The sequence below is a fragment of the Megalops cyprinoides genome, chromosome 12 (genome assembly GCF_013368585.1).
Source record: "Megalops cyprinoides isolate fMegCyp1 chromosome 12, fMegCyp1.pri, whole genome shotgun sequence".
Lineage (NCBI taxonomy): Eukaryota > Metazoa > Chordata > Actinopteri > Elopiformes > Megalopidae > Megalops > Megalops cyprinoides.
The window spans coordinates 5,819,302-5,836,183 of record NC_050594.1 but is presented as its reverse complement, the minus strand read 5'-3'; the positions used below and the strand labels follow the sequence as shown (position 1 = coordinate 5,836,183).

At 39.8% G+C, this 16,882-nt stretch overlaps 1 protein-coding gene across 1 annotated transcript; it reads left to right on the top strand.

Annotated features, from left to right (window-relative positions):
• The first annotated feature begins 3,256 nt into the window (after window positions 1–3,256).
• foxa2 (forkhead box A2) lies at window positions 3,257–6,013 on the top strand. Its single transcript, XM_036542540.1, has 2 exons — window positions 3,257–3,631; window positions 4,501–6,013. The coding sequence occupies exons 1-2, from the start codon at window positions 3,560–3,562 to the stop codon at window positions 5,668–5,670; spliced, it is 1,242 nt and encodes a 413-aa protein (XP_036398433.1). The 5' UTR covers window positions 3,257–3,559; the 3' UTR covers window positions 5,671–6,013.
• Window positions 6,014–16,882: the final 10,869 nt, after the last annotated feature.

The following is a 16,882-nucleotide window of genomic DNA, read 5'->3' as shown; positions in this document are numbered from 1 at the left end:
CTACACTTTTTTAGTCCCAACATTTGATCAAAATAAGGACTGACCTCATCATATTAGATTGGTGAACAGTACCCAGCAGATTTCCATGAACACCTGTTTGACTCTGAGGTGTCGGTTGTCAGAAAAGCCCATCCATCAAGGTGTGAGGTCAAAGGGAAAACAACTGGGGAAGGCCAGCAGCTAAAGCACACAGCAAACTCCATGCTCTTATTATGCGGACACACACTGACCTGTTTCACCAAACATTTCCATCAGCTAAGTAAAGGGAAGGGAGATGTTTATCATGTGTCTGAACACAAAAGCTTACGCCAAACCATTGGCAATGAGCATGGCTGTAATTGATTGATGCCACAGTATTTTCATAGTAACTTTATGGATGAATTGGATATTATCTGAAGTGGGTACCTCTCCATTTCAGATAATAGTTTTATACATTTTCTGCTTGCTTTTGCATGTAGATGTTTGCAGTGATGTTTTTGGGACAGGCATGAGAGAGCAGCCAGACACAGCCAGACAGAGCCCACAGCAAGGGAGATGTATTTGAGGTTAATGCCCCTGAGTTGAACCCCTGTGCCGACAGAGTGGGACAGCATGTTCAGAACATTGGGGAATGAACTCTAAGGGGCCCAAAACCCCTAACTTTTATAGGATAGACAGCAAATATAAAAATGACACAAACAAGGCAACCTGACATGTACCATCGATTTTCGATCATGTGCTTCATGCCAACTACTTTTGTTTTGTTATTCTTATGACTGGATTTCTAAGTACTAGCCTTGCCCACGGTGCCACTGTTGTTGAGGGGCTGAGGGTGGTTTGGTATTTAATCCATTCACCGATACCAGAGTCTACAAGTGAAGTGACTATTCGCTGTATGTGTTGATAGGTACATGCCATATCTCTTCTATAAGATGGGAGAAATAATGTTGCTCAGAGATGAACTTCCTCCTCCTGGTGTATTTTGGACCAGCTGACATAGAGTTTTTTTCCCCCACTTCTTCCCTGAAATAGAGTTATCTTGTTTTATTTAACCTCCACAGGCTTGTCTGTTACTAACATCCACTGTGCCTTAGTCTGGGGATACATGCTGCTGTTATCTGTGCATTTGCATGGATGCAGAGCAAACTAACCCTGACATCAGTGAGGTGACACAACCGATAAATGAAATTGTAATGATGGAATTAGTACATTATAAAATAGGGATTTTACCAACAGAACTGGATAGGGATATGGTTAAGGTTTGAGGTAATCTACGTGTATAAACTCAAAAGCAACCTTATTAAACTTTTTTTTCATCTTATGCATTCCTCCCGTTTTGACTGACTTTTGAACTGTTAGTCCATGTTAACAGGAGAGAGTCTGTGTGTATTTAAGGGACCCTGGTGTGTGTGTGTGTTTGGGTGTGTGTGTCCAGTGAGTTAGAAGTTTATTGTAAATTGTTAGATACATTTAAAACCTGAAAAAAAACACGGAAAAATAAATCTTACGTTATTTCTTGTCACCGTTTCTGACGTTTGTTTTTGCTCCGGTGGAAATTCTACCAAAAGAGGGCGCTCTCAATCTTAATAGCCAATATATATCACGCTCTTTCATTATTTCGTATTCATGGTGTCCTAAACGGTAGACTAATGTGTAATGCCGCCTCTTCTGTCTGTAGCCCAGGTCGTCCTAATTGAAATGTTATCACGTTTGTTGTCGCACTAAATTCACAGACGAATATTGAATAGCTAATTGTTGTGCATTTGGTACAGTTTTCTTCTCCTTACCTTAAAATTCACCTTAAAATGTTTCTGATTCAAATGCGTTCCTTTTGCATTTTAGTTTTGGTAAATTTCGTGAACATAATTTCAACATTGTTGTTCTGAAAACGCGTAATTCCTATGACATTTTGTTAAATTCTTAAATTTTGTAGACGTTAATGCTTCACAGATTGAAAAACATGGACAGCAAACCTACAATGTAGGACTAATAATTAAAAAGCACAATCATTAAGCGCTTCATGTCATACAGTAGTTTGTTCGCTCATAAATTGCAGATATGTTCCTGAAATGCTTCATGGCTATTCATTTTACTTTCATTTAGTATACAAATAAATCTGTCTGTTTTCTGAAGCAATTGCCGAGGTGATCCGTTAAATGAGTGATGATCAAACACATAAAATAAACTTTACTTTGTTTAATATATCAAACAGCACGCGTTTGAGTCCTCCAGAATCAATAATCTGGTGACCTGCGCTTGGCGACTTTTGAATAGCACTACATTTGTATATGAAATTAATGAAATTAGATTAATACTTTAAATTATTTAAAATGCAAAAACATATTTTAACTTATGGTAGATGTACTTTGTAATACGTAGACTGTAGTTGCACAGCCAGGTTCTCAAAGTTCAATGTCACCTCTTCCAGTTAACAATACGGTCACCATATCGTGATTTTCACGGTTGCATTATAATCGATTGTATCATGGTCAGTCTTTAATGTTTGCTTTGTTACGAAATACAAAAGCTATTAGTGGGCCAAAGTAGGCTATAACCTGGCTGGAATCCACTGTGCCAACAGTAACTTTTCTCGTGAATCAGGTACACAGTGCAATCAACCCACAGCCAACGTGTGCAAAAATAAATACATCCAGTCGAAATTGTGTTAAAATTACTCTTCATTCAGTAAACCCTTGAGATGATAATGTATCTTGATTAAATTTACGCACTGTTGCCTAACATTATATACCAATCTCCTCAAAAACCTACTAAAGGTCCGATTTCTCTTTATACATACACGGTTAAGAAGGATACATGGATATATTAATATATTATGTATGTTATTTTAAACTGTAAATGCCAGTTATGGTAAACACCTGGCGCCGACCAAATTAGTCTCGACGTTTGCAAATTCAGTTCCCCTTTACATGTTTGTATACTGTAAATAAGTAAATAAATAAAACGGTAAACTGAACCCTAAATTACTCAGCCTTGGTCACGTTATAGCCTACAACGTGATGCTCTTGGTTTATAAATGTAAAACTAGGGACCACACTCCTAGTTGTGGATAAAAGAATCAATTGAAAGTTTTAAGTTCTGAGATGAATGCGCACAGTACAGAAAAAGGGGCTCTGCTGAAACAACAGTCAGAATTCGCTCTCGTTTTCTCTAAAGTAAAACAATCAGAGATTAGGTCATTGCGAATCTTTTCAAACAGGGCTGTTCTTTTTTTAGTTAGCGCAGGTGTACAAGAGCGGGCTAAACGAGTAGTCTCTCGCCTAGGTGTGAGCAGATTATTCAAATAGGGCAACAAAGAAGTGGGGATTGGAGGCTCGCCTTGGCGCACGGAGCTATATCACAGCGTTTACAGCCAGCAGCCAACGTCATTTCAACTCAAGTCATCATCAGACGCTTTTCAGAGCCTGTGGGCGCCGCAGGCTCAAAGACACACACATGAGCCAGTCATTGACCAGAGAACAGACCAACGACCTGGGTACCCTGTCGTCCGATACCGTTTTTTAGAGGACGCCTTGCCCATCTGCCGTTGAGAGACCGCTGGAAAAAAGTGACTGGAACTTCCATGATGCTCGGTGCAGTTAAAATGGAGGGACACGAACATTCAGACTGGAGCGCCTATTACGGAGAGCCCGAGGTTGGTACCTTATATATATTTTTTCGTCGAAAGCCGATCCCATTTTATACAACTCAATATTAGCCCTGAGATAATATTAACTGTGTGATCAAATATTGACTTGAGGCGCCTCCAAATCCTCCCGATCTCTCCGCTGCACTATCCTAACAAAGTTGGGTTTGGCATGCAAAGGAAACTTTTTTCACCTCGAATTGTGATAATGTGTATACATACTATTTAATTCTATAATTGAAGGTATGTTTAGTTTTGAAGGAATGGTGCAGAGCCACTTGGTATTCATGCACATTCATGTACACATACTCAGCAAGCTTAATCATCGTGGGCGTTTACATTATTGTGTGCATTTTTAACTTAGTCTGTCAGAGAATTTATGTCAACACAACATTACATTAAGATAAACCAAGTCGCGATTTTGACAGAAAATGTAGTAGCGATATAAGACTGCATTATAGATTTTATTTTAAAAATAGTCGAAAAACATTTAAAACATAATTGCATCCATTTGCATTACAGTGCATATTATTTGTGTTATTAATACTGATATATAGTTATTAGCTTTTAATCGATTTAAACAAATTGTAAAACTATCTGAAATCCATTACATTTTAAAATGAGTATATGAATGCTGTGAATTTATTCTCAAATACTTAAGGCATGCACATTCTTCAAACGGAATTTTAAAAGTATGGAATTAATACCTGCTTGTATTAAGTATCTTGATTGATATATGCAATGACTGCACATGTGCACGAATGCCTGTAGCATTTTTTACAAAGCAGAACAATATTTCAGTTGTTATTTTGGTACAATATAGCCAGAAATGAAATTGACCATAACCTGAACTTTACCCTTTTTTGCTCTCTTTCCAGTGTTACACATCAGTTGGAAACATGACCGCAGGACTGGGAATGAACTCTATGAACACCTATATGAGCATGTCAGGCATGACCACAACGGCCAACATGACCGCCGGCTCCATGAACATGTCCTACGCGAACACGGGCATGAGCCCCTCCATGACCGGCATGTCACCGGGCGCGGGGGCCATGAACGGCATGGGCGCGGGGATGGCGTCCATGGGCGCCGCGCTGAGCCCGAGTATGAGCCCCATGACCGCGCAGCCTCCGTCCATGAACGCCTTAACGTCCTACAACAACATGAACGCCATGAGTCCCATGTACGGACAGTCGAACATCAACAGATCCCGGGACCCGAAGACGTACCGGAGAAGCTACACGCACGCCAAGCCACCTTATTCCTACATCTCGCTCATCACCATGGCTATCCAACAGTCGCCCAGCAAGATGCTCACTCTGAGTGAGATTTACCAGTGGATCATGGACCTTTTCCCGTTTTACCGTCAGAACCAGCAGCGCTGGCAGAACTCTATCCGGCACTCCCTATCTTTCAACGACTGTTTCCTCAAAGTGCCTCGATCTCCGGATAAGCCAGGCAAAGGTTCCTTCTGGACTCTTCACCCGGACTCGGGGAACATGTTTGAGAACGGCTGCTATCTGAGGAGGCAAAAGCGTTTTAAGTGCGACAAAAAGCTTTGCAAGGAGTCGGGCAGGAAGACCTCCGAAGGTGGATCTAACAGCAGCTCCGAAAGCTGCAACGGCAACGAGTCGCCCCATTCCAACTCGTCCTCCAACGACCCAAAGAGGTCCATGTCAGACATGAAGTCCGGCCAGGCGCTGAGCCCAGAGCACACGGCCTCGCCGACCTCGCAGGCGCAACACCTCCTGTCGCAGCACCACTCTGTCCTGGCGCACGACGCGCACCTGAAACCCGAACACCACTACTCCTTCAACCACCCGTTCTCCATTAACAACCTAATGTCTTCGGAACAGCAGCATCACAAAATGGACTTAAAGACCTACGAACAGGTGATGCACTACTCCGGGTACGGTTCCCCCATGACTGGGGCGCTGTCAATGGGTTCAATGGCGAGCAAAGCGGGCTTGGATTCCTCGCCAATACCCACCGACACGTCTTACTATCAGGGTGTGTACTCTAGACCCATCATGAACTCCTCTTAAATTTCACCCGCCGCACGTGGACTTTTCCAGAGATTTGTACATTTGTAAAATGAGTTTGGGCACATGCATTCCAGTTTATTTTTTTGATGTTTCTCACTGATTTAGTTGTCAGGTTTGTTTAGTAATTATTTTGTAATGAATTGTTAATATGTGACAAGAAACCTGCTGTTTTCATGCTCACGCGGCGGCTTTTAATACAGACCAAAAATAACTAACTGTTGTAAAGTAAGGCTGAAGAGACCAGGGGCTGCTAATTGAATTTTAGATGCAATGTGGGAGACTGAAGTTCTTCAATCGTTAGTGTAATCCTTATTTATGGCTTGTAAATGTGTATTCTTGTAGTTGACAACAAGGACAGAATCTATATTAAAGTGTTATTTGGATTTTTTCTGAACCCGGTCGTCTGATTTTATTTTTTAAATCATGCAAAAAAAAAAAGAAAAGAAAATCCACATACAGCGTCTGTTTTCAAGGTACAGAGATATTCATTATTATTTTAGCATCACTATTAGTAGTAATAGTATTAATAACACAATTATCTACAACATATCCATTTTGGGAAACTAAATAATAATAATAATATTAAATTAACAGCATTCTTCTTCTTCTTCTACTATTAGTTTTACTTTACTATTATAGTAATGTTATTACGATGATGCTGGTAGCACTGCTGTTTTGCCCCATTTGAAGTGCATATGTGTGGTTTTCTTAAATGTATTTGAAGTAGGATTAACATTTCTCATTTTAAAATGTTTTCACCTATCCATTTCAGTGCGAAAACATCAACACATTCGTATGTCTTAGGAGACAGAGTGAGTTTGGTGGAACCAAAGGGAATACACCTTTCCTCTTTATTGAGATGCCTGAGCATAATGCACTGATACAGTTATAAAAATGGATTGTAAATATTTTCCAAAAGGGAATGTTACCCTTTCACATGGGTTTCTGTCGAGAAAAAAAAGCACAACCGCACGAAAACCTATTTTCAAACATAAGAAATAATTGTGAAATCAAGTAGCGTGTACACGGCACAGTGACATAAATACAGAACTGAATGTGGCTTGATAAGGTAGTGAAAGCGAGTTTGTCTAACCGCATTCACTGTACGAGGGAAACGTATTTCAGACTGAGAAGCACGCGGACAATGTCATTTCATTGTTCGCTGTTGATGAGTGCATTAGCATACTTCCCCCTTACGCTGCCCTTACACCCGTGCACCACTGGGAACCAAGCACTTGAGCACACTTATTGGAGCTTTTCCTCTTGAACGAAGCTCTTAAACAATGCAAGCAGGTGAACCCAAGACATATACATTAGTTAACACGAAAGCTAATAATTTTAGTAGTACCAATATTGGCATGACTCTTTATATGGCTTTTTGCTTGTGTTGTAGTCTGCTTCACTTGTAAAGCGCTGTGGCTAAAAGCGTCTGCCAAATGAATACATGCAAATGTAAACATAACATAAATATTATATATACACACAGTACATTGGAAAGAAAAATAAAAATACAGCATTGATATTCATAACTCCTTGGTAATGTGCGCTTTTTACCATTTCATGCTAAAAAGCGCACAATATGTTACAAATCGCTTTAGGAATCTGTACTATTTGCCACGTGCCTTAGGATGCAATGTTACCTGACAGTACTATAAAATGGATCTGTAGGCCCTGTTCAAAATGTCCTCCATATCCATCCATTAACAAACCCAAATCCAAATCTATTAGCGCATCTTACAGACCTGCAGTCATAATTGTTACTATTAGTTATTATTGTTAATAATCTGTATTGAGCTGTGATATGCCGAACAGGATCATAAATATGAACATTCAAATCCGACTTAAATTTCATAGAGTCTGGAAAATGTAAGGCCTTTTGCTGCAGGCTCGTTTCTCCCTCTCTCTCCCCCCATCTTTCTCACTTTCCCCCCCTGCGGGAGGACACACAAGTTGCGCTGTAAGGATGAAATTTGTTTCATTACCACACAAAGGCGTCCCGGGGCCTCGGAGAATAGACGGGGAAAATGGGCCAGCTTTGGGAACAATGGAGGCTGAATGTGATGCTCTAACCTGTTGTGTTCTGTATCACTCAGCTATTGTCGGGGGGATACTTTTAAACTACTTAGTGTCTCCCTCTCCACTGATCCTAACTGATAAAACAGTTCTCCGCCGAATAAATCAAAACTCCGGGATGTCACTGCGATCGCCGCGAGAAACCTGTCTTTCTCCTCTCTCACAGTCTGGAGAATCGCAAGCCCTCGTTCTCGCTCTAAAGCTCGGCCATGTCTGCTCCAGTACCCGATATCCCCCTCGCTCTCTGAGCGCGCAAAGTGCAGTCTACCTTTTATTTTCCCGTTCGCTTCCACAGATCATCTTTTAAACACCGGTGATCTGTGAATAAACACAGCTAGTAAACAATGAAAGGACAATATAAATACATACAGGATGTGTACATGTACAACCAAATTCCACGAGTGTAAACTTTGAATAACAAGACGTCATATATCAGTAAATTTACACAGATATTAAATTTCGCTCTGCTCATTTTACACATAGTGCTAAGCTGAATTTTTATAGCACACTGATCGATATCTTGGTAAAATAATCATTTTTAAACTAGCGGGGCAGTGAAATCTTTGCTTTGTGCTAAAGTCAACAGTGACAGAGTTTGAGCTCAAATAAATGCCGTGATGCCTCGAGCCTTGTGCAGTAGGCTTGCGGCGAAGCTCTAAAACTAGGCTCCGTCAGTTTCCAATATGCAACGACAACAGCTTCTTCAGGTAGGCATTTTTGCTACATGAACTCTCAGTCCGTTTTCATTTTCAGTTAGGAGGGAGAACTCACATATTTTATTGTGTCATTGCACCGAAATATATCTTAAGTCAATTTTTACATCTGAATTTTGGTAAAACCGTAGTTAATGAGAATGCTCCAGCAGCAGGCCCAACTGGACCTCTTAACAACACGTCGTTTTAAGTTAAGTAGGAGGGAATGATTTGCAAGTTCTGTGATAGCAGGTTGCTTCTTGGTTCCAGTCTTTGAGCTGCGTGTCAGTGAACTATACCAGCTGATTGACAGCCTTGAAGTTGTCAAGAGAAAGTACTTACTCCAGCGCGCTCGAACTTTCTTTTCCTTTCAGCAGTAAAATACGGCAAATGCAAATTTGCAAAAAACTTGACCCAAGCGATTGTTCCAATGTCCCACGCGCTTTGATTAATCGGCGGAAGTGAACGTGCGAGGTCTAAAAACTATTCGAATATCAAAATGCATTACATAAATTGTGTGAACATTAGCCTATTTTTGCGTATGCAGATTCTTTTTCGAAGTTCTATACGCCGTCCTTGTTCACATAGCTGCACAATGACGCCCTTTATTTTAGGAGTGGTGTGAGCATATTTCAACTATTTTGCTTTGCCGGTCTTACGGACGAACAAGTGACTACGGATAGAAACCCTATGAAATCGGACACAATTTTTCACTTGTGGAAGAAATAAATCAACCCTTTTTAAATCGTTTGGATTCAGTCGTTATTTTTTATCTGCAAAATTACATCAAATACTTTCCTAATAATTGTTTTTGTAAAATCGCTTGTCCGTCGCCCATGTAAAATGAAATCCATGTTAGCATTTTTTAAAATGAAAGGTTCAGTTAAGGCTCCGCGCATGAATTACTTTTCGACCGTCGTGTACTTGGGCATTTAACATTACATTTCGAGTCAGTTATTTGAAAGAGTCCTAAAAGGTGTTAGTGGTGGTCATTAAATTATATTTTGAAGTTGTTTGTTATCACATTGATGTTGCTAAATTATCAAAGCGAAGATGATTTCCTGAAAAGACTTACTTTTAACTTAAGTTAAAAATATTGCCGAGCTTAAAAAACAACAAAGTAATGTTAATTATGTAAATTTAATTATTATCTTTATTATAGCTCTTATTATTGATAAACGGCGGGAATATTTCCTGTTCTTGTTTGTTTTCTATGGTATCCGCCTCGCTTAAAATAGCTATTTTAAGTCGAGGACAGAATCTGTACAGGACAAACCGAAAGGCTAATCGTTTTTAAATAATTTATTCTCTCTCTTTCCACTGGTAATGCAGGACCTCGGATTTGTCCATTACTTGTCATTAAACGAGTGTATACCCACGTACCTCATTCCAGACCTTTTGATGGGTGAGATACCCTAAGTCAAACCCACTTCAGTGCGGAATTAAATAGGAATGGCCTTTTGATATTTAGGATCAAAAGGTAACCAGCTTCTTGCTGGAGACTTCTTTGCTTAAGAAATGACGATATCGACCTGGCAAATTTACTGCTATGAATTTAGTGCGTTCTGTAGGCAGTTATTTCATATATATATATATATATATATATATATATATATATATATATATATATATATATAATACAATATAATATTATATTATATTATATATAATTGTGTGAATGATTACAATTTGCAGTTTACCATGTACTACAAATTTACCATTATACTTGGCTGTCAGACATTATATTTCCATCTATTATTCAACTGGGAGCACAACTGCATAATGCAATTCACATAAATAATACTTTTCCTCATCATTGCAAAGCACAAGGGAAATTGCTAACATGAAAAAACTGGCTCCTGGTCTTGGAAAATTGAAAACAATAAATTGACATGTAGACCTATAGACTTAAGAAGGCAAAAAGGCAGATTTGTACCCCAGCAGATTTCACACACATACGCGGACACAAAAAGGTTTTCAAATATCACCAGAGCGAAATGCCTTCGCGAATGGCTGCCGTGGCACATCACAGGCAACCCGTTTACTGTTGTTATAGCAACAAGATCAGCGATGGTCCATAAGGCGGCTTGTTGATCCTTTTACTTTGGTAACCCGATTTAATTACATTTCTTACCAGTCACCCTATTTGCATATTTCTCAAGGAATAAGGTCGTGCGTTTGTAAAGGATGGTATTTAGCAAATGTCGCTTCAAGGTCTGGCCTGGGGAAAGTTTTGCTCAAACTAAGAATGAAATATGTGGAGGGTGGAATTAATAAATGTGAAGTTAAAAAGAGAAGTATTGCATTGCTGGCTATGAACAGCGCCCGCTGTAGCCTACGTCGCGAAGAAATCCGTAATCTAAGCGGTTACAGCCTAAAGACAGGCATGTTTGCCGCTACGTATATAAGGCTACCTGTTTGACAGATACCAGTGTTAATTATCGAAAGAATTTGTAGTCTGTTTACATTTATCTCGACAAAAAATTAGTTTTTTGCAATGAAACATTTCGACCGTGGTTTGTTAAGTTCGTCATTTCATTTTCGTTCTGTTTTCTAGTTGTTTGCTTTCAACCACTGACATCGGTAGGCTACAATAAAACGAGTGTTTGCTTAATATTCACCCCGTTTTGTAAATCTTCCCTTAATTCCATTTTTTAAATAATTTGACTTCTGTTACACCCCGTAAAAGCACATTATTTCTGGATAGGCTTGTCTATTCAAAGATCTTCAGTTGGCCTACTACCCAGCCGTCCCCAGTTTTGGTTAAACTTTCAGGGCATGGAACACCCAAGTAGAACGGTCTCCTGGGTGATGGCGGGATACCGGTCTTACGAGCTGTAATACTACTTTAGCCTATTGCAGGGGTGGGACGGTTCACACTATGCCGACTTAACTCCTCTTTCACTGGAAACACTCCTAATCCTATATCTTAGCAAGGGAAACTGCCATCCCACAGTATATTAAAGGACAACGAAGTCAAAATTCAAAGCCGCCCACTGGTTTTCAATAGTCAGATTCTCGTCAAAGCATGAGTTTGGCTCGAGCTCGTTCCTCTAAAATTCTATCCGCATTGATTTTACGAACATAGAAGTCATGGTATAAATATCTGGATATTTCTAATTTATTTCTCGCTGCCAACTGAGGGTAAAGTAACTGATGCTTGAAGAAGTCACAGGCTTATTTAAAAAAGGAACCGCGCCTATGCACAAAGTCGTAGGAAATGCCGTTAGCGGTTAATTTGTACAAATTTCCCATTTCCCCCACACAATCTGTACCTAATAATATTCACAACCAAGCGTAAGCTCGAAAGAATTACAACTTTCATGATGTAAACACATTTAAGCTTTGCCTTTTCAACACACATCTCCATTTTCTTTAGTAAATAACCAAAAAAAAAAAAAATGTAGGCCTGTTACCAGAAGGAAAGGTCATCTAATGTAAACAACGACTTCCTATGTATTGATTTGTCATAATTGGAAGAAGTGTGTTCCGCAATGAATGCAATTTTTGTCTAAGCTGTCGTAGCGTTTTATGTAGTGTAGCACTATGGATAATAGCAATTGCTATATATATACATATATATATATATATATGATTAAATCATTACATCATTTTTCAGTTACTCCAAAATTCATCGTTAAGTCCAGTGCCATTCGTGTTCGCCATTTGTAAATATATATTAAAAAAAACCCGTTACACTTGAATTCACAACAGTTAAGTAGGCATATTGCGCTAAACAAAAATGTGAAGATATTAAGCTACCAAGATAACACAATTATTCCGGAAAAAAACAGATAGGCCTATTTCATTCCGCTGTCATACAGATGTGGTACTTTAAATATCGAGATTTATTTTAACTGGATGAAAGTTTCCATTGGACTTTTTAAGAAGATCCTGGTAGTTCTTGTTTTCCTGTCCACTTTTAAATGTGATAATATTTGTATGCGAAGATGATATTTATTATATATTCCAGCTGAGAGAACACTGATGATGGTCAGGGCAGTAAGGCATCATTCAGCATCTGCGGCTGTACATTTTATTCAGCTGAAAATTCACAACGAAACGTCACGCGCAATCTGATCGATTGTGCCATTTTAGTCAAACTTTGACGATGCCTTTACTGTGAAGCGCCCACCTGTTTATACTTATCGTTGGGGTTGATTAAAAAAAAAGTTATGACTTAGTCTGAAACTGCTGAACCGTTTTGAGTGGTTTAATTGAAAGGAAAAAAGTTGAGCAAATAATGAAAAACATAATTGCTTTAAATAAGTTTTGATTGATGTGTTGATGTCAAATAGCACTTTGATTGAACTTTGCAGATATGTTCATTGTTGAGGACGATTCGAGTTTTCGGACAAACTGCTGAACCTGAACATCATATTACCTACAGATTCTGTGTGGTTAAATTTATCATAAAATCAAAAAGCAATTCAGCAAAAACATTTATACATTCCATTAATCTAAACTAAGATATAAGCACTGAATATTAATAATAAAAACAGAAACCATTGTAATAAAGTTGTAATAAATGAAGTACACTGTTCCTGTGTGTTAAACATCTTTGTGAAGCCATAAGGCAAGGTATTTGGAAAGTTCAGCTGTAAACTGTCCTTTGGTATCAAGACTTAAAGATGTGTTTTACAAATAATTTCAGAAATTCGGAGCCCCATACATTGCAGGCATCCTACAATTAATGAGGTCTTGACTACTTGATTCTAACATAATGGAGCATCTTCCTCTTGTAAATGGGATTTGCATGATAAGATCCAGCTGTGCAGGGTATCTCTGTATTAAATCCCAATTGAAATTCTTGCCTGGTTGACACCTTCTCATGGCTCTAAGCAGACATGGAAACTCCAGCCTTGGCAAGTCAATATTGGAGTTTAGTGGAACCCCTGGCCTCAGCTGAATTGTTACCTACAAGGAAATTCCCGGCCTGCTGAATAACAACAAGGTTGCAGCACCAGTCGTTAACAATCATTTAGTCCTTAATTTGAACCAACTGGCAGCCTTTACAATAGTCTTGTCATCTGTATCATAAGCATGTTGCCCAACTCTCAACCTAACAGAACAAATTGCCAAACACTACCTGGTAAACAGTGACACAATTAGTTACCCAGTTATGCAACAAAAACTGTTTTCTAGGTGCCTTCAGAAAACGCACAGTTCTTGCAAAAAGCTGAGATCTAATGATGTGTACAATTTCATCAGAGAATCAGTTGAATCTTATGCCGTTTGCTTTCACCAGCATATTTCCGCATTCAGTGTCGTACCAGTGAATTACCATCATCCTCTGGCTCCTCAATATTTCCCTTAAATGTCACTGACTCTCAGGCAAACCCTGGAATCTTTCAAGATTTCCATCCAGCTCGACAGATGTCAGTTCATGTACAGAACCCGTACGCATAGATTTATTAGATCAGGTAGGTCCTTTGAGAATTTAGGTTAAATGTATGTAAGTACAAGGTGTCTAACCTTGCTCTCACATCCTCTAAAGGATTTAAATTATTTCACTTGAAATGCATTTGACTGATGCCTTTCAAATATGAAAGGACAGCTGGTTAATATTTAATGATATATTCAAATCTCTTTAAATCATCAAAAGTATGAACACAATGGTAGTTTACTTTATGAACAATATGACAAATGTAACACTGAGATCACCACCAGAATTGAAATAATGGACCAAACAAAATTAGCTATTGCTCTGAAGCATCTTTATACACTTTTGTTTTTCTTTTTAATATACATATATACTAACTAAATACATACAAACACAATACAAAATACATGTTTTCTGTTCATTGATAAAATCTGTTTTTTTTTTTTTTCATTATTACAAGAAACGCTGTTAGTGTCTTGTTAACAATATCAGTAATGCCTTCTGTAATAGAATGTCAGACTGAAAGGGTGAAATGAGGCTGGCTTGCTTGGTGCCGTATCTGTGTGGTTTTCAGTGATCTTTTTTTTTTTTGCATGCTGACTTGTGTCAGCTGAGTCTGCTAGCATTTCTGATGCTGGCCTGCTTACATGCAAGCTGTGGGTGGAGTCAGAGCCAAGTAATTGAGGTGAAAGAATATAGAGGGGAGAAAGCAGAATCCCGCCATCTCTGATCACAGCTCACCACTGGGGGCAGATCCATCAGAATTCATTTCGTCTGGCACTCCTAACCAAGGATATTTCACAAAGTGTTCCACAGAGCGCATGCCGTATGAACAGTGCAGAAGTTCTTTAACGACAGAAAACAAAGTCACCCAGAGTGAGAAATGTATTACAGTCTAGTGGCTAGTGCAGTTGTTTTTTTCAGGAAAACCTCTGTCAAAGAATGGAGATTAAATTCTGCCAGTCCGCTCAGTCTGGGCAGACACTAGAATTCAGTGCAATGTCATTTGCTGCAGCTCTGGTTGTGGGTAGTATGAAGGAATTGGTTTGGGTAACATGTCTCACAGGGATAAAAAAAATCATCAGAAGTTCAAAAGCTCAGCAGGGCATGGCAGTAAGTAAAGTTAACTCTGCTGTGTGGGTTCTCCAGATCATACAGTGATTTCTGTGTGGTCAACCAGGCAAATGTTTGAGAACAAATTTCCATCCCTCTCTCTGCTTGGTGTAAACATCTGCTGATGAAGTTGAACAGCACGGCTGTGGCAAAATAAAAAGAAAAAAGACAAGAGCTATGAGAATGTGTCATGCTTATGGAATATTGGTAAAATTTTCAGAACATTGAGGTGTAGACATGGTGTGCTACAACCATTCTGTAAAGTGCCTATGGTCATTGGTGAAGTGTCAATTGGTGGTTTGGTGACAGGTTTGGAGAATCTGGCATTCCTGGCTCCTCCCCCATCACAAAAAAGGGCTAATGGTTGTAACCTGATCCTGCTGGAATCTGATTGGAGAAAGCAGGCAGGTGTCAGGGAACAGGTCCATGCTTGCTGATAAGAATCGATCGGAGGGATTAGAGGACTCATGCTGTGTGCAGTGCCGGCACTCATTTTCCACGTATACACCAGGTACTCAGCTCAATTTGTTCCATTCTGAAAATTATGTCTCTGCCAGCGATGAAGCTAGAAGCGTTCTGATTTGCTGGCTTACTGCGAACATCTCAAAGCCATCGTAAGAATACATACAGCGCCAGAAACTCCTGTTACCACCCAGAACCTACTAGAATGAGAAGGGAACTAACACAATAGCTGAACATCTGGTTAGAGTAGAATGTGCCATTTTCTCCTCTGCCTGTTGGCCTCCATTGCACTACATACAAGTCCGTTACACTTCTGCAGACAAGAACTACAAATTGGACAAATAGCTAGGAAAAGCCACAATTTGACTTTGTACTGGACAAGGTTATAGGATTCATAGGCTTCAGTGCCACAGAAGGTATCTTGCCCAGCGTTTAACACCATTTAGCTAACATGTGGCAAAACCAGTCTACACCAGAGACGAACACTGGCAACATAACTGTAAGAACGCCTGGAACTGGCTTTTGATTATTCAAGCGATCTGCAAATGGACTGCAGAACATTGATTACAAGCACTGTCAGAGTTTCTTGAAGTGGCACTAACCATGCGTGCTGAGGAAAGCTATGTTTACCTGTGCAATGGTGACGACAGACGTCAGCATCTCAGCTGTCAGAATGCTAAGTGGTTTTCCCTGCCAGTGGACAGTCTTGGTGAAACCGATGACATCTTGGGTATCAGAGAAGGATTAAACCGCCAAGACTGTGTTCGCACATGTATAATTCTGCTCAGTGTAGGTGTCCTTCCCTCCTTTCTTTGCTCATTTGAAAGATTTCCTTTGGAATTTCTCCACCCCTCCAAGCTGAAATTGCTGATATTTTTTCAAATGACAAATACATCCTGTTGTATGTACATTACCTGGCAACACCTCAATATCACAGAACATCTAAACACTGGATTTTTAAAAAATGCAATCATTTAATCTTAAAAGCGTTGCACAGAGAAAAGTCATTGCTCACAAACGAATTTTATTCCGTAAAGCAAATATTGAGGGCAATGTACATACGTATAATATTCTTGCATTACAAACACTCACAGGATTTGTGGGAGGACAGACATGCTCTGTCACACATGTGGGGTTGAAACTGGAGGCCGCTGAGAAGACAGAGGGAGGAGGGAGGGCAGACGGGCCGGGAGAATGCGGCGGAGGCTTATGATGTGTCCGAGCTGCCTGACAGCATGGTGTGACATTCCTGCCGTGGGATGCCTTTCGCCGAGCGGGAAGGCTACAGCGTTTGCACACCGGCGCATTTTTTCGGCGGAATGCGGCGAGTCAACAATGCTCATTCATGGCAGCGAGAGCCCGGCCGTCGGGGCCAGTAACCCTCTTTGCAGTCCCATGGCCCCTCTTAACAATTTCTTGCTGTTGGGAAAAAAAAAAATGGATGAATGCCTCCAGTCTGCCTGCATGCAAGCGTCCTTCCTTTGTTTAA